General features: G+C 45.5%; 1 protein-coding gene and 1 long non-coding RNA gene across 3 annotated transcripts; one reads left to right on the forward strand and one right to left on the reverse strand.

Annotated features, from left to right (window-relative positions):
* Nucleotides 1–14033: 14033 nt before the first annotated feature.
* LOC144156021 (golgin subfamily A member 7) lies at nucleotides 14034–23371 on the forward strand. Of its 2 annotated transcripts, none has more exons than XM_077687785.1 (5): nucleotides 14034–14055; nucleotides 15710–15826; nucleotides 15931–16083; nucleotides 16140–16241; nucleotides 23006–23371. In XM_077687785.1, the coding sequence occupies exons 1-5, from the start codon at nucleotides 14050–14052 to the stop codon at nucleotides 23045–23047; spliced, it is 420 nt and encodes a 139-aa protein (XP_077543911.1). In that variant the 5' UTR covers nucleotides 14034–14049; the 3' UTR covers nucleotides 23048–23371. The 2 variants fall into 2 exon arrangements, with proteins under 2 accessions (XP_077543911.1, XP_077543909.1); XM_077687783.1 differs by lacking the exon at nucleotides 14034–14055 and adding an exon at nucleotides 14095–14454.
* On the reverse strand, nucleotides 23325–24146 carry LOC144156022 (uncharacterized). The gene is made up of 2 exons (XR_013319682.1): nucleotides 23991–24146; nucleotides 23325–23886 (listed from the first exon to the last, which is right to left on the reverse strand). It is a non-coding gene; the product is annotated as an uncharacterized LOC144156022 (long non-coding RNA).
* Between the last annotated feature and the right edge of the window lie 136 nt (nucleotides 24147–24282).

Genomic DNA, 24282 nt, shown 5'->3' on the forward strand with positions numbered 1-24282 from the left:
GGTGATGAGGCGCACCGTAGTGAGGGTCTCCGGTTTATTTTGACCTCCTGGGGATCTTTTACATGCGCTAAAATCTCGTACACAGGGGCGTTTTTGCTTCTCACCTCCATCAGAAAAGCGGTTGCAGCAGCCGGGAAGCGAACCCGCGGCCTCCTTGCTCAGCAGTACAACGCCTTAGTCACTGAGCCACCATGGCAGGTTAGAACACGTGTATGAGTTGCTTGAATTTTGCTTAAGCAACACGTACTTCTCCTACCGCGGGCAGTTTTACAAGGAGATCCACGGAACTGCCATGGGAGCTTTATATCTGTAACTACTGCAGATTTGGTCATGGAGGTCACTGAGCCGAAGACCCTCATCGATTTCGCTCCCAAGCCGAAGATATTTGTCCTCTACGTGGACGACTGCTTCTTCATTATCAATAGGAATGATGCACCGCGGCTTCTGCTTCTGAACTCGGCAGAAGCCACCATCATCCAGTTTACAGCAGAATATGAGTGTTACAGCAGCCTTCTTTTCCTTGATGTCCAGGTGAACCGTACCAGAACTAGCCTTTCGTTTGCTGTGCACAGGAAAGCTACGCATACGGGACATTACCTGAATTTTAATTCGTGCCACCCAGCCTGTCACAAGCAATCTGTCGCTTCGTCTCTTGTGACGCGGGCAACACGTATTTGCTCAAGTGACGACGAAATAAGGAAAGAACTTCAGACAATACAGTTTATTAAGAATGTTGAAGAATCCCAGGCCACCCCAGGGCAAGTCATTTCGAAGACGCGTTGGCATCCATACATTCCTGGGGTCAGCAACGCTAAGCCGTATCTTTGCAAGGTATGACCTTCGTGTTGCGCACATGCCGTCAAACAAGCTGAAGAATCAGCTTGTGAACGTGACAGATTGCTTGGACAGCAAGAGATACCCCGGTGTTGTCTACAGATACCATGTGTAGACTACAGCTGCAGTTACATTGACGAAACTGGCAACTTCATCGGATACAGGAACATCAAAGGGACGCAGGCAAGAACAGGAAAGTGACGAACACGCTGGCCGAGCACGCCAATAATCATGGTCATTCCATCGATTGGGATAACACCGCTATAATAGCCAAGGAAAAGAATTCAACGACGAGACTACTTTTGGAATCCACGTTTATTCAAACGACCGAGGAAACTATCAATACGACAGATGGCAATCTGCCTGCAAGCTACACATTATGTCACATTTTAGAATTATAAGCGAGTTACCACTCTCGCCGGCTTAGTGTGATCAAGGAACCCGTACAGGTCCCGAAACGTCTGTGTTTTCACCTTGACTTGGTCAGTGACCGCATCTTCGTCCTCATCATGATGCCTGACCTGACGAAGTTTCGTCAAACTCTTGACTTCACTTTATTAAGTGCGAATGCACTTTATAAGCGACCCCAAACATTCCCCCGCCGGCGGCGGCGGCGGCGGCGGCGTCCGCAGTCCTCCTCTCCCTAGCAACGGCGTAAAGCGGAGAGGAGCGTCGGTAGCAACGGCGCGGTGACGTCACTTCACCACGTGACCGCGCTCGCTCCGCCTCCTCGCCGTGGCTGCGCGGGTGCGCGCCGCTCCCCGCACCGCTCCTCGCACCGTGACGTCATGGTATGACGTCACAGCGCGCCTCCTCTCCCCAGCAGCTGCCGCGCGCCTCTCTCTCCACCGTGACGTCACACTCTCTCCTCTCCCCCTCGCTCGGCTGCAGCTGCCGTGCGCCGCTGTCCCTCTCCCCTTGCGCTCGCCTCCTCTCTCAGCCACCTGGCTCGGCGCGCTCGGCGCGGCGTACCCCCTTATATATGCAGCGATAAACTGCCAGACCTCCGTGGGTCGGCTCGCGCGCGCTCACGGGCGAATGCCAACGGATTTTAACTTTACTCCCCCTCATAGCATCACCCCGTGCATTCGCACTTAACCATGTTCACCCTCGGGGAAATGCTTGGGAGTTTTTTTTACCAGTAAGCATTATGAGCTTATTAACTTTGACTCATTAAAAATGATGTTTGTTTCAAGCTGGTAACCGGGGGTATATCAGGGCTTCCTAGTGAACACCGTTCAAAATTTGGCATTTGTTTGGAAATGGATCAGTAATGATGACAGTGGAAAGCATTGATAACTTTTAAAAAATGAAATATTTTGTCCACAAAAACCTGGTCAACGTTTTTTACATGTCTTTGTTTATGCACATATCATCTGCATGCGCAACATGTCGGTCTCCATTCAAGATCTCTCTGATTGTTGAACGTATCTCAGCTGGGAAAAGGTCGTCTCGGTACCAAAGTTTCCATCAGCAAGGCACAAGATTGTCAGTGCAGCGTTTGCCGACCTGGTGTAGTGACCGGTAAAGTCACGTCAATACTCAATTGGAAGCTGTTCTTCTGAGGTTTGCTGGAATTCCAGTAAGTGCTGGTTGAGAACGGCGGACCGTCAGCCCACGATTGTGCAGATCGCTACTTTGAAAAGGTCTATTCGGGGGGAGAAAGCGGGTCTAAACTAAATTCTCCTGACACATGTTGAGGGTAAAAATACAATAAATTCGGGTTTTACCTGAAAAAAAAAAACAATCCCAAGTATAATTCAAAGTTGGGTTGAAATGGCATATTTTGTCATTGCAAGATGCACAATTTTGCCAAATGGTCAGGTGTCCCCCACAAAAAAAAAATGTTCCATTGTGGGTAGTAGCCTGGAAGAGAATGCAGCCAATATTCCACACCCCCTGTGTTTGTGTTGCCCCTCTTCTAAATTTGCTTTAAAAGAAGCTGAAGCGCTTTCCAAAAAAATTAAGTTAGAGGCACGTTTATATAGTTTCTTGCGCGCTGACTCCAAATATAACATTGAATTTTAGCGTGCATGAGTCCAACCGGCATTTATCTTGCAAAACGCGCGGTCCCATTAAAAAGACGCGCGCTTTTCGTCTTTTGGTGACCCTGATTGGTTGCGCCCGTCATGACGTCAAAGGAGGACACCCTTCGGGCCTTCGGCCGCGCGGCTTGTCGGAAGCATTGGGAAAGATCACACGGCAGCGGCGCTTGCCTTTTCGGCAATTTAGCTTGCAGTTTAATGTTCGCAGATGACTGCAAGTTTATTTTATAATTTCCCGTGATGTTGGTTCACTTATCTTGGAGCTTAAATCTGCTTTACACCACTGAGAATCCCAAAGCAGTGACTGTGGCGTCGGCTAGAGGGTTCCGTAAAAATATTTATGAATTAGGCAACCAGCATAGGGGGTTTCTATTTCTTATGTTAATATTAGGTACTGCCTGAACTGTTTGCTGCTATATACGAAACCATTTATGCCGAAGATTAAGCGGCGTTTTAAAAACAATCTACCAGCGAAAAGCACGTACGTGTGCACTGCGCCAAAAATAGCGTTCATGCGCTGTAAACGTATATGCAAGACATATGTTGCCGGTACACGCATAAACCAACAAGCGGACTCTGCTTCCGAATTTCCTTTGTTCGTTGTCGCCCACCCCAGCCCCGTTACTCATCCCCATACAGGAACCCACACGCGCGCGCGCGCGCGCGCGCGCGCGCGCGTCATTTGGGCAGCGGCGCTAAGGCGCCTCCGCAATCGCTAGCTCCACTTCGATGAGTGGCGTCTTACTGCTTGACATGCATTTATTCTAAAAACACTGTACCATACTGGTGCCTCCGTAGCATTATCGGCTCTAGTAGGGCTTGATTTTTGCGTGTGCGTTGCGCATTCTGCTACAATATTACGGCCCCCTCGTTATAATTAAGACCAGTCGAACAAGGCAGTTACGTTGTAGTTACGTTACTTTAGGTAACAATCACCAAACGTTTGTGATAATGAATCGTTGGCCTGCTTCAGCATTTCTAGATTTAAGCATTTACCGCGCTAGTCGGACAAAGGCCGTATATATTTACTCTTCGCTCCTAATTTTTTTAGTCTCGTCGTAATATATATCAACGACTATTATTGGCGCACATTTGAGGTTCAGCGGCAACAAGTGCTTGCCAGGTTATAATGTGCAGGCACACGGAATCTTGGGCAAAGAATTAGGCCCCCGCAGTCAACACAAATTATGGCACTGTGGTGGTTCGGAGCGGCGTTTTTTCACTCCAGACAAATATTACCTTATCGTGGCATGTATGCTTGCAAAATAAGTAATGTGGTGGTCTTGGTTCTGTTACTTTGTAGGAATACATTTTACCTCTTAACCTGGAGAGAACTTTTATCAGGACTGACCCCTTGTTTTAGTTTCGCCAGAAATTGGGTTTTTGAACACTGTTGTAAGCCCATAGGGAAAGAAAACCGACGCGTTTAACGAAACAAGTATTCCTGAACAAATGTGTCTTTGTTTCTGGAACGGAACGAAACACCCCTGGTCAAAGTGCAGCAGTATTCCCCATCCTTCCTAAATCTAGAATCTAATGTGAACATTCACGTCCGTCGCATCAAAAAAAAAAAAAACGCATTAGAGCGGTTTACGAAGTATTTAACGTAGTGTAGTATATTCTCTGTCATCAAGCACAGCCACCTCGGCTGTCGCTTCCGTATGTTATCAAGCATCCCGGCGTGGCATTATTCTGCTTAGGAATACGGCATGATAACGTATGCCTCGTTTGGCGTTTGTGCATACTTTTTGAACACGAAAATTGTACAAATGAGTGCTATCAACCACAACAACAACAAATATCATTCACAAGGAAACACGGCGAAAAGAGCATGGCCGATCGAGGCGGCCGATCCGGCCGGAAGTCCAGGTATGACGTTTTTCAGCCGGTTTTCGCCCGCACTCTTCGGTCTTCCGGCATCGCGCGGCGAGATGGGGGCGGGGCATCGGGCCACTTTTGTTTGCGCATTGCGCCGCTTCTATTGGATGTATTGCGAAAATATTTCGTACACGGGAACTATTCAATGTGTACTTGCTGCTAGCCAACTTTTCTTTTAATTATAAACCGCTTCACCTTCCCTTTTATATTGTGGAAATTGATGAAACGATTTTATGCTGCTTTATATTGCCTAAAATAGTTCTCAAGCAACGTTTTACTATTTCCTGCAACTAATTTGCATTATTAACCTTACGGTGTCATATTGGGCATATTATATGCATCTTGCATAAGTGGCACTCTGAAGCCACTTAAAGGCCAACTGCACTCAAATTTCACCTCGGCTAAATTTGTTTTTAATGCGTAGTAAGTACCCCCAAATAAGCTGAGACACAAGTGGTAGCCCCGTGAAACGCCTCGTTAATCAGTCAGAAGCGTTTAAAAAGGCTCCGCCGCAGACCACTCTGCACCTGCCGGCGGATCGCGTAAACAGCCATGACGCGCCTGTGACGTTCCAGCCGACGGTGGCTTTTTCCTCTGGCCAGCCACGCAGCGGGAGGCTTGCGGCGTCCGCGTGCGTATTTCAGCTGTTGTATTTTGCATGTTGCTTTCTTTTTAAGCAGATTATACGGAAATAGGGTTTTCAAGAAGTCGAAATTTTGAGTGCAGTTGGCCTTTAAATGTATACCCACTTCCCCCTCCCCTATCATCAGTCGCTGTTGACTTCCCCTACCCATGACCTTCCAAGTATCAAAAGGAAAGAATGGTTCATAAAAAAAAATTTCTCAGCAAGAGTTCACTGGTTACCTGTAAAATAGTAGCTACCTTAAGCATTTACCTTTGCCCTGCCTTGTGGTCTGAAAAAGTCTCCTTACACAAAAATGTGTCCATCTGGTGTTTCATTTGGGTGCGTGTCTGTGTATACTCAGATTAGTGTGTTTATCTCATCGCAGGAAGGTTAACCCTCCGTCATTGGATCAGCCTACGTGGATTTCCAGCCCTTCAAACATCATCAAGACTCGGCCACTTTAAATAGGTTTTCGCTGTAATGCACATGCTTTGATATATTTTCTGTGATCCCTAACTTATTTTTATGATCATTTTTTTAGTTCTTACTGTTGACTTTTTTTCCGCTATAACACTGAAAGGCTGAAAGGCATTCAGTATCTAGTCATTTTTTATAAGCATGTTTTAATTGTTTCTAATTTTTGCATTTTATTCATATGAAGTTTTTATTTACTCCCACATCTTTTGGTCACCTTTTATTCTATTTTGACTTGTCATGTTTATTTTGAATAATAAAATTGCTAGTATTGCAAAAGTTGCTCAGTTTGCTTATTGCTGCATTTAAGGTGTATCTAGACGCTTTAGCTGTCAAATTTGTCAGGCCACACGAAATGCAGTGAAATGTGGTTATGCTGTACCATCCATGCAATATCAAAGTAGTTTTAGATGAAATCAGTTATATATGTGCACTCTTATTCTGATAACCGCATTTCTATATACCCCTGGGCGTAAAACAGGAAGAGAGCTATAAGAGTCGTCTTGATGACATCTTAATAAGATGATAGCAAGATGCCTACAATGACGCTGGCGTAAACTGCTGTGAGAGGTTTTCCTTTATGTCTCCACAACTACTAGAAAACATATTCACAAGACATTATGTTTCTATCTGGCATGCTTAGAAGTCGTCTCGTAGATTGCTATTCAAGATTTTTGAGAACGTCGTCAAAACGGAGAATAAACGTTTTGTTGCTTTCAATCCAGATAGCTATGAGGTGTTAAGTATTCGTCCTGTAAACGTCTTGTTGGAATTTTTAGCAGTCTCTGAGAGATATCAAGAATATCTTGCAAGACGTCTTGTAGCTCAGGCATAGCGTCGCGTTATCCGAGCTACAGGATGGCTATCTCCCGTCTTGGCAATGTCTATAAAAATCTTGATCAGGTGTTGCGTAGACATCTTGGAGGTCTTGCCAAGGTGTCGTATAGAAGTGTGGTAGCTGTCCTAATGTGCAGATCAAGATGTCTTGGACAGCTACACAAGATAAGTTTGAGACTTCTACAAGACGTGCTTGCGTTCACTGGGGTAGTGGTCCGCATTCGATCTCTGACCTCAGCGAAGGCTCTAACCGCCCCTTCAAATAAGGTCCAACTAGAGAACACGAGGAAAAAAAGACGATAGTCTTTGTAGACATTTGCCAAGGAAATGCCCCCCTTTGCTTTCCCGCTCACGTCTCATGCTGTTCCTGTACCGTCGCGCTCATTCCAAGGTAGACACGCTAAAGGTTTGCGCAAGGCGATTTGAATTTACCGCGTTCCACTGCTACAGGCCGGGTTCCTCGATACCAGCGCTGCAGTACGGCGCAGACGCGCGTGAATGGAGGCGGCCGACTAGAAGGTTTATAGAGCCGCGTGGCCGTGCTCCACGTGCGTTCCAAGCAGAACGTGGAACCTTTCGTTGCTGTTGCCATGCGATTTTTCATATGCCGCCAGGAGGCGGCGGTTTTCTGCAGTAGGTGTAGAATATCATTTGCTATCGAAAAACCAAGCATCCATGAATTTTTTAATAAAGGAACACTGTAATATCCATTGTGTACTAATTTCCTGTCTTAAATTTGCGTAATGTCTTGTTCTTGTTCAACAAAGTTGACAAGTATGAACATATAAACCGGGTTTAGACATTTACATGTGGCTGTGAGTATATAAGACTATTGCGCAATATCAATTTTACTTTGGCCGGGTGGCTGGATCGAGTCACAGACAGACATACAGACAGACCAAAATTTCTGGGTTTAAGTAGCCCAAGGAAGACTGTCGTCTTTAAAAATACATTATGCGGCAGGTTAGGCATCGTTAGATTCTTGGCTTATACAGCAAACGCGTGATCGTTTGCCGTCGATGGTTCAAGATAACCACGCTAGTTTCGAGCAACGCCGCTTTCGAGCCACTCTGGGCACTGTACGTCCGACGTATCTTCAAGAAATCTTGCGGATACGTCTGACGTATCTTTAATGAATAAAGCTCCGTAGAAGTTTTTTTTTTTTTTTCGCAATCAAAACCGGCATGCATGAAACCAGCTGATCAGACGCCATTTGCTGTTGTGTAAAGGTAACTTACGAATGTTGTATTAGCGGGTTCAGATCCCATGATGTAGTAGTTTTTTTTACCTTGCTGGAGTGTTTTAATTGCTATACTTCATGCCTGTCTTACAATTCACGCGGTGAGAGCAGTCGGTATTGATTTTTACTCAAACGGCCGAATCGCTACCGTTCACTGAAGCCAGGGCCAACGCAGCCGTCATTAAAGTACCGTACGATCATCTGCAATCGCTAATAATGATTAACAACTAACAGTGACTCTGGCCAGTCAGTGGTCGGAAGCGGTTTGGCCGGTTGGGTGAAAATAAAAAAAAAAGACTGCTGTCACCACGCATCAGTTGTGTTTCCTCTGGACGGAACTTTAGTGACAGTTAACATTAAAGCGCCCGGATAAGCTCGCTAACGTGGCTCAGAGATCCGAGTGAAACCGACGTACTTTAGAAAGTTTCGCGGATACGTCCGAAGTATCTTTAAAGGAGCACTGACACCAATTTTCGGCGTTAATATTATTGCACAGTTCGCTTCCTTCACTCAACAGAATACCCTGGCTGAAATATGAGCGGCCTGCGACGCGAAGAACATAGTTCAATTGGATCGCATTTATCGCGCCCACGGAGCAGCGCGCGGAGCGGCACTCAGCGAATGGACATCAGCGTGACATCACTCCAGGAGAGGAAAAAGAAGTGACGCGAAAGCGCTCGTCAAAAACTCGTGACGTCACTTCACGCGCGCGGCCCCACGAGCGGCGAGCGGGCGCAACACCCTCTCAAGCGGGCGCCGGTGACGTCCGCACAAAGCGGTGAGGTCAAACCGGGAGGCTGTCATATGCGCCGTTCGGGATGAAAGCGCGGGAATTTGAAACAAACGATTTTCAGGCCGTTCAGTGTAATTAACTATCGCGCGCTGAAGTATTTGAAGTGCTGTTTCAGGTTCAGCAGACCATTAAGCATCGATAAAAGCAATAAAAGTGTAACATAAAATTTTCGTGTCAGTGCTTCTTTAAGAAATCTTGCGGGTACGTCCGACGTATCTTTAAGAAATATTGCAGGTACGTCCGACGTATCTTAAAAAAATTTGCGGGTACGTCCGACGTACCTTTAGACACAGCGTAGCAAAAAGTACTAGTTGACACAAAATTAAGCACTCTTTTTAAGAAAGCAGATGAAATGTTTGTGGGAAGGTCCAAATTTACATTTGTCACGAGCTGTGTTGTCTTTTATATTTCGCTATCCATGCTCTAAATTGTTTCACATTTTGATCTGGCACATAAAGAACTATTAAAAGCAGGAATATGCTTCAAGGACAGACAGCTCGGCATGTTGGTAATGGGGTCCTACACATGAAGGCCCTGGTTTAGAAGCCCTGGTTTTATGATGGTAGTGGAAAAGAAACAAACTGTTCTTCCCATATAGCCACCTCATCAGTGCAGCTTCTACAATTAAACTACATGTATGCTACACTACGGCATGGGTATTACTTCCCCAGGCTAACCAGCACTTCCCTAGGAGTGTGGCACAATGATGCTCTTTGGTAATGCAACAGCTTGCAACAAAGCTTCCACCTGAGGGAATGTAGGCACACTGGGTATGCTCCAGTTATTGCAACGGTTCAAGCAGCGGGGCCATTGTATCCCGTACGGGCTGTTGTATTCTGACGGAAATTGTACCGGAGCTGGGAATAAAGATTGCACAGAAACTGCATGCCTGCGCTGGCGCTCAACTTGCCTGGAATATTGTCGGGTTTCTGCACTGCTTCACAGTCTGGAGTGCGTAAAAAGTTATTCCTTGTTATTGTCACCTGCTATAAGTTTCAGCAGTCATATCCTGGAACTGTGACAAGTTCTATGCCACTCGGCTAAGGGGAGGATTCCGCAATGCTTATGCACGGGGGAATCGATTTCAAGGATCTCCTCCACTGGAGGCTCGGGTGGAGGAACGGTTCAGAATACCAGGGTAATTAGTGCCTAAAGGGTCACCAAAGTATGAAAATTGGCCTACAGTGGTAACTTCCACTGATGTGAATACAATAGTACCACTTGCAGCAGGAGCAGTTGCTACAGCTTCAAAGCAGAGTATGAGGCACTGTTGGGCAAAAGTGTGAGGGTTTTTGTGAAAACTGTCTGTGAACCTGCCATGCACAAATGTGCTTGAAGTGCTTAAAATCCTCATTCAGCCACATGTTTAAAGCTTGCCACTGCTATGTGTGTCCAAAAGACATCAGCAACAACCGCGTGATAAGGCCTGCTGGCTTGATTTCCATAAAGTTTGTCTGAATACTTCTGCCCTCAGAAGGTACCGACAAGAACAAGAAGCCAACAACTTCTGTGCATAATTACTAAACAGCGCAACAAAAACACGGACTATAGCTGAGGTACACAGGACAGCGCTCGTCATGTGTACCTCAGCTATAGTCCGTGTTTTTGTTGCGCTGTTTAGTAATGATGGATAACCAACTCGCCCAATACTGCACTTTGCTTAATTCTGTGCATAAGCCACCATGGAAGCACCTTGGGAACTGAATTTGTTTCCCAGGTGATTTCAGCAACTGATACGATCGACAAGACTATTTTCAATTAATGCGGAATTAGTGAAGGAAATGCTGTTTGTATTTCTGGATCTTGGCTTACTTCCATTGCATGCATCCTATGTTAATAGCAACGTCTCTGTGAGACGTCCTCCGATGCAGCAGTCGCAGTGTATAGCTGTCCACTGTTCAGCATTCCGCAACTTGACGTTCTTAAAATTGTACATATTCAAGTGAGGGGAGTCTAACACACTGCATGCAGAGCCTTTTCTTTGGTTGTAAATAAATGTTTGTTTTCTCTAAATGTGCAGTACCACCAGATGTTTTTCATGACAGAGTTGCACGAAGAAAAGTGCCAGCACTTCGGTTTCATAACAATTATGCAAATATAAGCCCTGGATTTCGTTCCTTACCATGCAAATATTGCACGTCATGCATAAATTCTTTCTCTGACCGATTGTTTGTGACTGGAAAGGCTTTCTGGCCTCCCTAGTTCATTACACACTCAGTCCCTAGCCCTCGCTCCCAACAAATCCACCTCAGACAACTCATAACTGGTACTTACTCTTTCCCCTGCTAAACGACAAAAAAGTTTTCATTCGGCACCTAATGAAGGCATTTGCATTGCCGGTGATATTCTGGATACGACTGAACATATTCTTTGGACATGCTCTCGATTTCAGAACGAAAGGCAGATTCTCCTTGATACTCTCCCCGCTAACTTGCAACCAAATTTCTTAAATCCCCTGCTTAATCCATCGTACCCACCCAAATTAGCAAAATCAGCCTGGGACACTCTCCTGCGTTTTATATTGCAACCCACTGTTTTTCCCCAGCTATTTCTCACCCATACCCACTGTGCTCCATGGCTTATTGTTACACCTCGGGGGTCTGACACATTAGTAAGAGACTCCCTGTATTTTTAAAAAATAAACGAAAAAAAAAAGTCTGTGGCATAACAGCACGTTTTTCCAAACTCCATGGCTTTGGAGACAATGGAGACAACCATAGAACGACATAACAGGCACAAGCCCCAACTTCCAACTGAGCCTTATTATTACAGTTGCAATTTAAATCAAGCTCAATTGGAAGTTAGTGCTTGTGCCTGTTACATCTTTCTGTGGTTGTTTCCGTTTTTGCGCTATGCGAAGCCATGGATCAATGACATCAACTAGCCCAAACCAACATTGTTTCCTCCAGAGTACTAGGTGAATGCAAAGAATTTTAATAAAAGGCAGAGGCAAAAAAAAAAAAAAGCCTGGAGCCAATGTAGAGGACCTCCCAACTTTTTATTGTCAGAAGAAAAAAAATGTTTCACACTGGCTTAAAGAACACAAGCGAAAGCTAGGTGCGCTATATATGTATTTAGGAGCTCCACTCTGCGTCTTTTCTCCAGGTAGAGTGAACTAGAATGAGCAGCCAGTTTTCACACCAAGGAGTCTTCGTTCATCTTCAGAGTCACCCGTTTTGGCTCTGGGGCAAGCACGCTGCGCCAGGAGGTAGTGGGACATTGTTTTTAGGTTGCAAAGGCTCTGCAAGCCTCTCTTGTTACAATGGTGCAGTTGCTGCCATGAATGCATGTGGCCCGCTCACGGCAAGCTTCTCTGCGGCTGCCTCGAGTATCAGACTGCTTTGGCAGGTCGGCTTGCTCGGGACGGCTGGTGTGCCCAAAATGGCCTTGGGGTCACAGGGCAGCATGGCATGGAGTTTGGGCATGGAGTTTGGGAGGCTCTTGAAAAGGGCTGAAAAGAGCTCTTGCGCTGGCTGCCGCTGGTTTCCCCAAGTTGCTCATCCAGCTGGGGTAGGTCCACAACGGGGTACAACGTGTCTACCTCTGCTGTCTACGCATCCCTTGAGTAGCTAGCTTGGCTAGTGCCCAAAGGGTCGGGACATGATGCCATATATGCTTGTGCAAGACTTCAGTGGGTACCAGCTGGTTGTCATTGGACCGGCAGTCAACAAGGCGCAGCGGCTGCCTTTCCGACACTTCGAAATGTGCGTGTTCAAACAACATCCCTCCCTACCATGGTGCGCGGGGTTGATTGGGCACGTCACAAGATGATCTTCGCCGTGCTTAAATGCCCATGGCTTGGTAGTGTTAGCCATTTCCCAATGGTGTTAAGATAGGAACAGAACAGCGTGCAACAAACTGGTACAACCCCTCTCGTATTAGTTAACCGCAGGGAGGCAGATTGCTGAAATGAAAGCAACGTGAAGGGACATCAAACATGCAGCTTGAAAACATTTGCAATACCGTGCTGCAACATGCTCAAGCATTCAAGTGGCTGTTCTTCTGCACGGCACAGAGTCACGACCAGAGTGCACTACTGCGAGTATTTTTTGAAGCACAAAATAAAAGTAGCTGCAAAAAAAAAAAAAAAGAAGAATGACACTTAATGTTTGTAGGAGCGTACGTAAATTTCTTCACCCACTGTTTATAGTATAAGAACGTAAAAAAATATCACAAAGTTGCGGTTTCGTAGTACTGATGAGAAAATTTTAAAAACACAGTGCTTTTAAAAGAAAAAAAATCAGTTCAGCTTTCTCTTAAAAAGAGTTAGATATTCTGATTTACACACGGAAACATTATTGGCTAACTTTGATATTAGCAGATTGTAACGTACGTATGTGACCCTTTTGCTTCCCGTGTCGTATTTTTTTTTAACATTTGTTACTGTTTCTTCGTCGCGTTCGCGGTCTTGGGCGAGTTTTTGACGCGCCAGCCGAAAACGCCAAAGCATCTTTAGGAGAACTTTTCGCCGCGTTCACCATACGGTCCTAAACGAAGCTTACAGCGCGTAGGCCAACCCCCTCAAAAATTGAAATAGCAAAGAAATAAACAAACAAGGAATACGCCGTATGAGGAAATAAAACTACGACAGAAAATAATTCAGTCCTCAAATGTCTGCGATATCACAGGTGTTGTATACACGGAGCAAGAACAAGTCAGGAGTAAAAACAAGACAAAACCATATCCGTAACATACCGTCCATCAGACCAGAGGGAATTTTCGCGGCTCACGAACATAATTTTTTCATCTAAGAACAGGCAATACTTACACATGGTCTTGTGCTGAAAGCTTTAGGAGACTGTCGTTGACATTTTCTTTGTTTTAGTCGTATTTCAGCTGCTTCATTGACAGTAAACTCCGTTTAAACATGCACCAAACATATTTCAAACCTTCTTTTTTTTCGCGCCGAAGTGCCCAAGACGTCATCAGTTACAGTTCTAGAAAAAGCCGGCGCATGGTGACACCATCGACTCCCGACATTTTATACGGGGCTGCTTTGATCCAGCCATGAAGTTGTTTTTTGAAGCGTTGGTAGAAGCAACGTGACTTACTGAACTTCATTATATCAATTACACCATAGATGCTCGTTTTAAGAACCCCAGCGCAGCAAGTTTCAAGAATTGTCGACGTCCATTTTATCAAATTTTATGTTTTGTTACTATTGTCGCAATTGTCAATCTTTTATGGACTTATTTTTGTTTAATTTGCTATTGCATATAGGAGTTTATTTTTTGTTTGTTCAATAAATGTTATATTTTTAAGAAGTAAACGTTGCCATACCTGGCGGACTATTGGTGTGCTCTGGAACTACACGCAGAAGATAATGCAGGTAAGAAAAAAAATGGTTCTTTTACATTTTAGTTCTCTGTAGTGCGGTCATCTCGGATGTGCTGTGGTTGGAAGAAGGCGCATGCGCGCATCCAGCCACAGCAGTTGTGTTTTGACCAGGACGCTGGATGGTGTGCGTTAGCGGTAGCGTGCAGCGTAGTTCGTACTGTTGCGGTTGTAGTGTTCGTTCATTTTGAAGTACCAGATATCTCTATGTGTTAACCAGTAGATCGAACTCGTTGATGTAACAGCGACTCATGGGGCAACTCGATGGGAATGCGAGAGGAAGTGTTCACTTAAGTTGAGTCGATCTCATGACTAGGGTCGATCCGGACATTTGCCCATTTGCGAATACGTGATCTTATGGTTTAAGAGGCGTGCCGGGATGGCATCTGGCCAGGTGAGTGCCTTGCGACCGGCCACATTACACGGCGTGCTGTGAGCTGATGTTTGGACGCCGCTGTTAGGCTTACACTGAAATGTTTATCAAACTGCGACATACCTAGCTGGGTGGTTCAGCTGTTTTGACAGCGGCTGTGACGCCCATTCAAGACGTAAGCTGTGATGGGGAGCGTGCTGTCCTGTTTCTGACAGCGCGTCATTAAGGCCGCTTCCAAACACACGCTAGCACTGCTACACTCCAAGTATCGGGTAGTCTTTATGGCAGTTCCCGCCGTACCAACTAGATCCGTATTGAAAGCACGAAATAAATAAAACTTGGGCGCAATAACTTGGAATCGCGGGCGTATTTCATGACGTCGGCCGTTATCACGGCTGGCGGAGGCGGCGGAAAAATGAGGTTGTCAGTTGCGATTTCCCTCTAGTGTCCATCTCACGCTGTCTTGCGATTCGCGGCTCTGACCGTATTAAGACAGCCAAGGCTTTGTAACATCGTTCATGCGCTTTGTTGTCTAAAGCGCGGTGTGGTTAGCGGAATGTTAAGAAGCAAAGGTTTTGTAGCGTCGTTCTTAATTAAGTTGTAAGCACCATGTGGCTAACGGGACCGAAGTCTCGCAGGCGTTGCTGCTGTCTTTGGGGCACGTCGATGCTGTTTGCCTTCAGTGCCGTCCGCCCGTGCGCACTGCAGGCATGAACTAAGCGCTGCACGGTCGGCGAATACGATGGAATTATTAACTAATTCTGGTATTTCGGCCACCTCCTGCCGGGTGGGACCTAACGGAATCGCTAAAACTTATGTGATTGAGCAACTTTTATTTTAATCTAGACTTGCCGAAAGTAATTTACCTAACGTAATGCAGCATAAAGCAGTATACATTGGTCTGTTTTTGGACTCCCGGAAGAGTTGAAACTTGAGCTGGTTGGTGCATACCTTTGTGTCGGCCTCCTCATCCTTACGTTCCGTTTGTTGCCCTGCCCCTCCCCTACAAAGTTTTAGGATTAACCTGATGCTTTTCAACCAGTCCTATTACAAGAAAAAAAAGGAAGATTTAGTACCCATCCAAACTAGTGGTACAGTGTTTAAATCAATTCTCTGGTAGCACTCTTATGTCAGACTAAATGTTGTCTTAGTTCCTGTGAGGCGTAATGGGTTTGCTGTGGGTGTCTACACTTTAGCTTGGCCGGAAGAATGGGTCATCGGTTGATATGTCAGTTCTTGTGCTTCGACCTCTGATATGGCGATATTTCCTTTGCAGAACCAGGCAGGCCATGAGGGAAACCGCATTCCAAACAAGGTCTTCATACAGCGGGACTACTCGGAAGGGACGTCAGTAAAGTTCCAGACAAAGTTTCCACAGGAGCTGGATGGCTTGGTATCTATCTTCGAATAATTACTGTTCATTCTGGATTTTTATGCCCAGAGTGAAGTGTTAGTGTAACTGGGTGAGCACTTTTTTTTTTTTTTTTTGCTTTTCAGATAGAAAGACACATGTTTGATCAAACAGTCACCACAATCAACTCGATATACTCTGAAGCGGAAAGAATGAGTGGCAAAACGTTTTGTGAAGGCTTCGTGGCTTGCCTCACTGCATACCTGCTTTATATGTGCACAGAAACTCACTATGAAAAGGTACGGAACCGTTGTCTTGTCTTTTACCGTTCCTCTGACCCGCTGCATTTTTACAGTTTTTGAAGCAGGCCACTGCCTACATTCACGAACAGAATGAGACTGTTTACGGTCCACGAGGCCTACACATCACAGATCCCATGGAAAGAGGTCTGCGAGTTGTATCCTTTTCCAGCTCGAAGCAGTTGGCCAGTCTGCTCGCCTGACATTTTTATGACACTGCAGCACATGTGTGCTCAAGAGTTGCGTTCAAAGTAACAGCTTGCACTGAATTACTACTCTTTAAATATTGGTCTGATGGATGTTCCGTTTTTGCTATACTGATTGTATTGCGACTTCTAATATGCACTATCAGCAAAGCATTGTTATTGAAGTAAATAACTGGATGTTGTGTGCTAAATGGGCGCATGCTTGAAACTTAGCCCTTTTATCCCCAAATAGATGTTTGTGTTTCAGGCACCACAGTAGGATATAGCCATATATTGAAGTGGTAGTGTACAATACAAAGGGGCATTTTTTTTTTTTTTTTTTGCCAGCCTTGTGTTGTAAGCGCATTTTACTTGTACATCAGAAGTTCGGGTCACAGTCAGTTGGCATTGTCCTCACTTTTGCCTGGTGGAAAAACGAAGCACTCACTGTACTGTACTCAAACCGGGGCCAATGCATGTGAATACTTAGATTGTGCGAAGGACATACTATGAGCATGGAACACGTGCTAGTGGCTGGATAACATACTCAGGAAGTGGATGTCCACCCTATTCTGACCGCATTGGCGCTACAGCACTACTGGTTTACAGTGACGTTCGCAGATGCTAGGTTGCTGTTTACAGTGTTACATTGCTAGCTATAGTGGCTTCAGGGAATTACACTAGTTCAGAGTCACTTGCTGTCCTCCCTACTGTAGGCAGCTAGCTGAAGGTACCAAAGGTATCGTGTTCTCATCCTAGAATGTTGTGTGCTTGCTTCAAGCAAGAACTAGGCCATTCATAAATCAGTGCTTCCACGTCCTACTCATGACGTCACTAATTTAGAACAGAATTATGAATGAGATCACGATTCTGCTGCTCATAAGAAATGGTGGTGCGTTATCGCACTTCCTTCACCAGAGTGATGGGTGGATGTGTTGACAACAAAGCAGAATAACTCTGTGTTCCTTTTTATTTCTTCAAAAACATGAATGAAATGGCAGTACCCATCGCAGTTCTACCGATGTGTTTGAAGAAGTCCCTCTTAAAGTGAATATTAGTTTTTGTCCTGTTCAAGAGGCTCCAGTGGCTATGACTCCTAAGGAATTCATTTTGGAAGATGGGGGGTGGCATGTGGCACATGCTCAACAAGTTTCCGGAATTTTTTTTACAGGAGCGGATGTCTTGCCCACAAAGGTGGGCAGAATTGGCACACAATGTTGCATAATGCTTGAAATAGCAAAGTTGTGGAGCTTACTTTGGACCAGAAAGAAATGTGTTTACGTACCTTGAGAACTCGTAAAGTTCTGGCGCAAATCCAGTAAAGACTACCTGCTTATCAGAATACTGATAAACTTGGTTTATTACGGCGCTGAAGAAAATCGTTACATGAGAAGCTTTAATTCACCAGGTCACTGGCAGTCTGCTGCTATATGTGGTACCGCTTGTTCAGTTCCCAACAGCAGTGGCCTTTCTTTGTCTGGGTAAAAAAAAAAAAAAAAAAAAAAAAAGCAGTACTGTCCCAATATTTTTGTGCGCTTAATTTTAGCTGAACATAGACTAATCCAAAGCCCTCCCCTACAGCAGCCCCATGTAGTCGAGATGTTTCTGAAGTGTCATAAATCCCAAATTTGAGCTTTTCATTACAAATTCTGGTGTGGAAAAAATTGACGTCTCGTTTTCTTTTACTTTATTGATATATGTATTTTTTATAGGAGGGAGACATAAACTAAAAATCTTGTGGTATTAAAGCTGTACTTTCTGTTTGTGCACCTAGCATTTGAGTTATGTTGTGCACTTCCAGAAAATGCGTGGTGTTATCGAAATGAGATCGAATCGGGACATTTACGTCATGAATGCTAGCCACAGCTCTGACGAATAACAGCCATGTTGTGGGCTCAGCTAAGTGGTGTGAATTGTAGGTTATAAAAATAATAAAGTGTGTTGATGCTAGCCACTCTCGTGGTGGCATACATAAGGTGCCATCCAAACACATAACTAAAAAATGCGCTAAATGTGACCATAATGGAAAGCATTTTATTTTTTTATTTTGTGCCTTTGATGAACTGGGTATTGGTGTTGTAGATATTGCTAAATGCTTTATCGGAGACATTGTCATGGAAAATTTTGAGCTGGAATAGATCTGGTGCTTTATAGCCTAAGTGAACCAAGTTACTTGACTGTAAATGTATTTTAAAAGTGTATTGCTACAAAGCTGCTGAACTGGCCCTCTGCTTGGACGACATTGTATTCTTGTGGTCATCGTTGTCTTGTAAACTGAGGAGATTGGCGAAGAAACAGACTGTTTGGCAAAAGTTAGCTGTGGAGGTTCACCTTGCTACCTCTCGATGTCAGTAATCATGGGTCACTGGGCGAGTACACTGTACACAATGAGCAGCTCAAGAAACCTGAACTCGAACGAAGAGCAGTTTGGCACACTTGTGCATTTCTGGCCTGAGTGGTGGGTGGTCTGCAGGTCGCACCAATGACACAAGGAGACACCCATATTTTATGAGTAACTTGCACACTGATGCATGTAAGCCCCAGCATCAGCCAAATGCAGTAGAATACACATATTGAGCCTGAGGAGAACCACCCCATGCAGTGTCAATGCTCCACCTCGACCACCTATACCGTGCGATACTTACCGCGGTATTCTAAATCCTTCCTCCACTCGAGCCTCCAGTGGAGCAGGTCCTTGAAATCGATTTTCCCATGTATCAGCATTGCAGAATGGAGCGGAGGGGGCAAATAGAGTGGAGGAGGGACTCTGAATAGGGCCCTAAGTGTTCATGCAAGAATGCAAGAGGGTAGGTTGCCATCCAGATGCACACTGCCTTACAATATATATTCTGGATTCACTTGCATTTACTTATACTTCCTTTTACATCCCCACTAACTGCTGTCCAAATTGAAAGGCATTCTGTGCAGACAGGAAGTCTTGGTCGAATTCATTGTTCTGTGAATGTTTTTGATACTCAAATGCACATCACTTAGCTGGAATTGATGGCACAATTCTAATTATCCATCCATTCCAATTATGTGATTCCGGATTAATGAAGTTCAGCTGTGTCTACAAATGTTGTTCGGGTGCATAAAACGTGTTAGGTGCCCGCATTTTTTACAGGGCTGTGAAATAGCGGCACTGGCAGTTCCCTTCAAGAGTTGCAGTGTTCATTTGACCAAATATTTGTGCATCTTCTATTCTGTCCAACAAATTTTGAGCACCTTTGAAGTGTTCGAAAGTATGTCGGGCCAGAACATAGCATCGGTGCATGACTGTACAGCACATTCCATTCACTTGTGGCCAAAATTTTATCAGGCAAGCCAGAAAAATGCATAAATATTCAGTTGAATGAACATCATGATACTCTGGGCACCCTGACAGCTCTGAAGGGGAATGCAAGGTTTAGTTGTTTATTTCTGAGCGAACAAGCCATCTTTGGCCATAAACAAAACTGGGGAGAGCTCTAAAAGGTGTGATCTTTCAGTCAACAGAAATTCGGCCTTTAGTGTCCCCCTCAAGAGGACTGTGAACACTTACTTAGCAGAGCCCTGTGAAATTGCATGTGGCCACCATGCTAGGTGCGGGACCTGAGGACTGCACAATGTCAGTCGGCGTCCGTGCGCATAGCATTTACAATCGCAAAAAATCACACAGGCACCAGCAGGATTCGAGCCTGTGTCACGTAGACCAGACAGAGTCAGCGTCAGTCGTCTTACCCATTGGGTTACGACCGTGAGTTAGTACCCGAGAGTCAAACGGCTTAGTCCCTCGCCTGTAACGGTGCGGAGTACCTTAGGACCTCCCAATGTCCGTCCGCGTCCATCCACGTGCACACCACCATCAAGCGAAAATCGAGCAGAATTCGATTTGAACCGTGAGGTGCAGTTTCATTTAGGGAATAATCAAGGTGCAACTCACGGCTCAAATCGAATGACTGTCGATGCGCAACTTGGATGTCATTTCGAGTCCCCGTACTCCGCACCCTCGCCATCATCCACGGAGTGGAGATGCTGCCATTTTTTTTCAAGCACTGGGACGTAATTTGTAACACTACGTAACAACTGGCTGAAGCTTGCAGGATCTAGGCAGTGAAGGATGCCCTGTGCGTGAGTAACTGTGGTTGCATGCGCCTCAGTATGCCCGTCTGGCAGAAACCCACTTTTCCCCAGACTGGGTGACTTGCGCAACAAAAGTTGAGTTATTGCCATCTTGGAAGGTGTTTTCTTTCGTCCTAAATTTTTTTGCGCTGTTAATGTCAGTGAAAAGTACAAGACCAAATGAGTGCTTCATAAAGGCAAGAACCCGGATACAAATGTGCTTAATAAATAATGGCTTTGTAACTGCTTTTAAAAACTCCAGAACTCTACTGCAAGATTTTTAATTTCTTTTGCCTCTGGTGGGCACCCAATTTAATTTTTTTTTTCATTGTAAATTCTACCTTATTTTTTAAAATTTTATGCTGAAATAAACTTAGTAAGGTAAATATTGTATTTTTAAAAGAAATTAAAAGATTTGTTTTGTGTCACTTTGATTGAAGACTTGTACACAAGCCATGGTAAAGTGATGAACTGGTACAAAGGGCTATGATGCACGACAAGCACTATATATCGTGCTTCTCGAGATGCCCGTTCAAACCGCACTGTTCTACATCATCTCTGTATTATCTTATTTCTGTGCTTTTTACGAGGCTTGGTTGTGAAATCTGGCGTATTTTCGCTTAGGTTTAAAATGTGGTTTCTACAGATATGAAAATCATGTACATGGATAGGGGCATAACTTGCACTTGCAATGCAAGCAGAAAAGTTTAATTCAGGATGCATGTTTGCATGCAAGCTTTTTTATTTTTCATTCAATGATTAGTATTTGTTTTCTGACCGAGATGAGGAGGAAGCTTAATGTTTTTAAATGTAAGGGTGTTGGGGATTTCAAGAAATAGGTGGTTTTGCAGCATCACAGGAAGCAAAAGAAAAAAAAAAAACATTCTCGGGATGTCTTGGCTACTGCATTAGGTGTTGTAGCGTTGCATGGGTGGGAGCGTCTGTGGGAGCAGGCGCTTTTCTGTGCTGTTGCCACTGGTGCACCAGCATCTGGGTGATGGCGCACTGTGATTGGGTAGGTGTTGAACCCCACGGCTGGTGTGCCACACTCTCTCCCACCAAGCGTGGCATTTCCTTTTCCTCTGGTTACGAGGAAGTAATTAATAGCTTATTCCTCCTTTGGCCAATCCCACATCAACGATGATGGTGATGGTGTTTGACTGCAGAGAACACAAAGGCCTTACGAAACTTCCCATTAGCTGCCGGCGTGTGCGATTTTGCTTATTCCCCTTGCGCTGGTTGTGCAACAAGAATCGTGTAGCTTGCTGGCCAACCCCATGTAGACAAAGATGAAAGCCTATTCAACTTTTCAGTCAATCTTGGTTTGACATCGGTCATGACCAGTGGTGAGGATTATTCGTTTGCAGGCCCAAAACTGGTTTTATAAGCTTTTTTGAGCAGCAACATCAGTACATTGCCTTCCATAATGCAAAAAGGAGCTGTAGAGTTTGGGTCCATTACAAAAGTTTTTTTTTTAAGGGCGCGAGCTCTAGTGCAGCTGGTATTGCTGCGAGTGAGCTCGAGAGTTACCTTCTTGATGCCGCCGGAGGTTTGCTGAAATACGTGCCCTGCAAAGACAACTCAGACAAGTGGTTTAAGGCCGTGATCCCGCACAAGCTCATTTGTGCTGCTTTGCAGCACTACCACGACGCAGACGATCACAGTATCGTGCCAAAGACATGGCAGAAGCTTTGCCAGTATGCTACCTGGCCCGGCATGAAGGCACAAATGTAGTTACGTATGCACATGCCACGATTGCCAACCGCGTGGCGGTAAGGCGCCGGGCTTGCTACAGCCTGTCGTGAGCACAAAGCCATGGGAGCCCCCAAGGATGACGAGCATGACATAACTGCACTGGCACTCAGGCTTGAGAGAGAGAGACGACTTTATTTGATGCCAGAGGTGGGTTCTGAAGGGTAGACGACTTGGACGCTCTCCCTCCTTCATCCGTCAGCCAGGATTCCTTGGATCCTCGTGGCGGCTTCGGCCATCCGAACTACTGTCAGTTGTTCCTCCGGTGTAGAGCTGAGCAGAACGGTCTCCCATTGTTCTGCAGTCTTAATTTTGTATCTTCTAAGTGTATTTACATCGGATTTGCTATTATAGCCAGTCGTATTTTTTTGGAGCTCATGGCAGGACCATATCATGTGGTGTAGGTCGGCTCTGCTGTTGCACAAAGTGCAGAGGTTTGAGTAAAGGTCTGGGTAGCAGCGGTTGAGGGAAACAGGGCTCGGAAAAGTGTTCGTCTGCAACCGTCGCTACGTGACTGCCTTTCCTGGAAAGAGTGCGAGATGTTTTTTTTTTTTTTTTTTCCCCTCCATGCTTTAAACAGGTTTGATAAAACTTTTTATAAAACTTGTTGCTGGGCTAGTTGGTTCAAGGTCATCATAACAGGTTACGCGGCACTATCGCCCCGTCCTGTTCGTTTTCTGTCGTGTGTCTTTCTTGAAGCGCTAACCTCTGTTATGATGACTTTTAAGCAGGTTGTTAGGCAGGGCAGCAAGCAAATGTGTTTTTTTCTAAGTAGACAATTTTGGTTACTTTTCGTGTGCAAGCATGTACGGTAAAGTCAGTGCCGAGAACATGTGGTTGTGTGCATTTGTTGGAATGCCTTCCTTGACCAGTGTTGCCTCCAGATTGAGATCACGGTGATGAGTGAGCAGGGTGCCCGGTCGTGATCCCGAGTCCCCCATGGCCGCTGCCCTGCCCGGCACGCACAATGCTGGTCTACCCCAAATTCTCACCGTGGCCCGTCACAGCCAAGCGCACAGCCCCGCGTGTGTGACCACCCTGCCATGTTCCCAGTGGAAGAGGGACGAGACCTCTGTTGTGGCCGAGACGGTTGTGGTGACCGCTGCCAAAGGGCCCACTTTGTTTTCCGCTAAGCTTGCCAGTTGCGTTCGACGTACGTTGGGGGAGTAACCTAGATGGTGTTTTCATCACGTGTAAAAAATGTGCTTTCTCAACTCTGTTTTTATTATTAAAGTTCGCTAAAAAAGACATCACCGCGTCTGTCTATGCTTCGTCACGTGCACTGCCCCACCCAACTCCATTCACGGCGAAGGCCGTTATGCTCCGAAGGCGGAACTTTCTGGCAACGGTCTAGGCCACCAGGGGAATTAGAACGCATGCAGAGACCTCGATGCTGCACGGGTGGCAAAATCCTCCCTGTTCTGTGGGGTGGCACGGGTGTTTGTTTTTCTCCATCTGATACAGGACGATGCAGCGTTGGAAACAAATGTAGTCATCAGAGCACACTGCAGCCCACGGTGCTGTTTGAAGGACTAGTAAAGTTAGCGTTTTCAAGAATCGTTAAAATCGTCATCTTGCGCAGCCTCGGAGTCCGTCTGGGGCACTGTCGGAGCTTCGCACGTTTCGTTGAGTCTATGAAGAAACGACTGCAACAGCCGCTTGTTCAAGTGGTCCGTAAGAGTTGGCGGATTCTCGGTCCCTTCGGATTCACCGTTGCTCGTGACTTCATCGGTTCTTTCTTGCGACATCACGTTGCCGGCAGACCCTATTTTACGTTAAAAAAAGGTAGACGACTTAGCAGGTTTACGCGGCGATTAGTTATCAAACATGACAAACGGAGCGCAAAAATGAAATGAAAAGAACACTTACTGGTTGCGATGAAAGAGTCTGAAGCTTTGTGACCACTAATGCCACACTTTGAACTCGATTCACTCTACTGTAAACAGGTTTTGCCAAGCAGTATGCTATTTCTACGGGTCTACGCCCCGAGGCTGGGCCGTCGCGCTCCCACCGCCCGGAAACCGAGTCAGTCCGCGTTTTCCGGTGTTTCCGCTCGCTGCCGCGCGGGTCGCACGCAACGGCGCCGCCAAAAAGCTGTGACTCAAAGTTCGCTAACAATGCTAAACGTAATTTTTTCCCCGTTTATTTTGAAGTATGCCAC

This window comes from Haemaphysalis longicornis, unplaced genomic scaffold (assembly GCF_048455015.1).
Source record: "Haemaphysalis longicornis isolate Haplotype H1 unplaced genomic scaffold, Haemaphysalis longicornis Haplotype H1 scaffold_1, whole genome shotgun sequence".
NCBI classification, from domain to species: domain Eukaryota; kingdom Metazoa; phylum Arthropoda; class Arachnida; order Ixodida; family Ixodidae; genus Haemaphysalis; species Haemaphysalis longicornis.

Bases quoted from the DNA above. Each gene is read 5' to 3' on its own strand.
- LOC144156021 (XM_077687783.1), top strand. The intron at 15,827-15,930 runs GTATCTATCTTC...TTTGCTTTTCAG, and splicing joins CACAGGAGCTGGATGGCTTG to ATAGAAAGACACATGTTTGA. The intron at 16,084-16,139 runs GTACGGAACCGT...GCATTTTTACAG, and splicing joins CAGAAACTCACTATGAAAAG to TTTTTGAAGCAGGCCACTGC.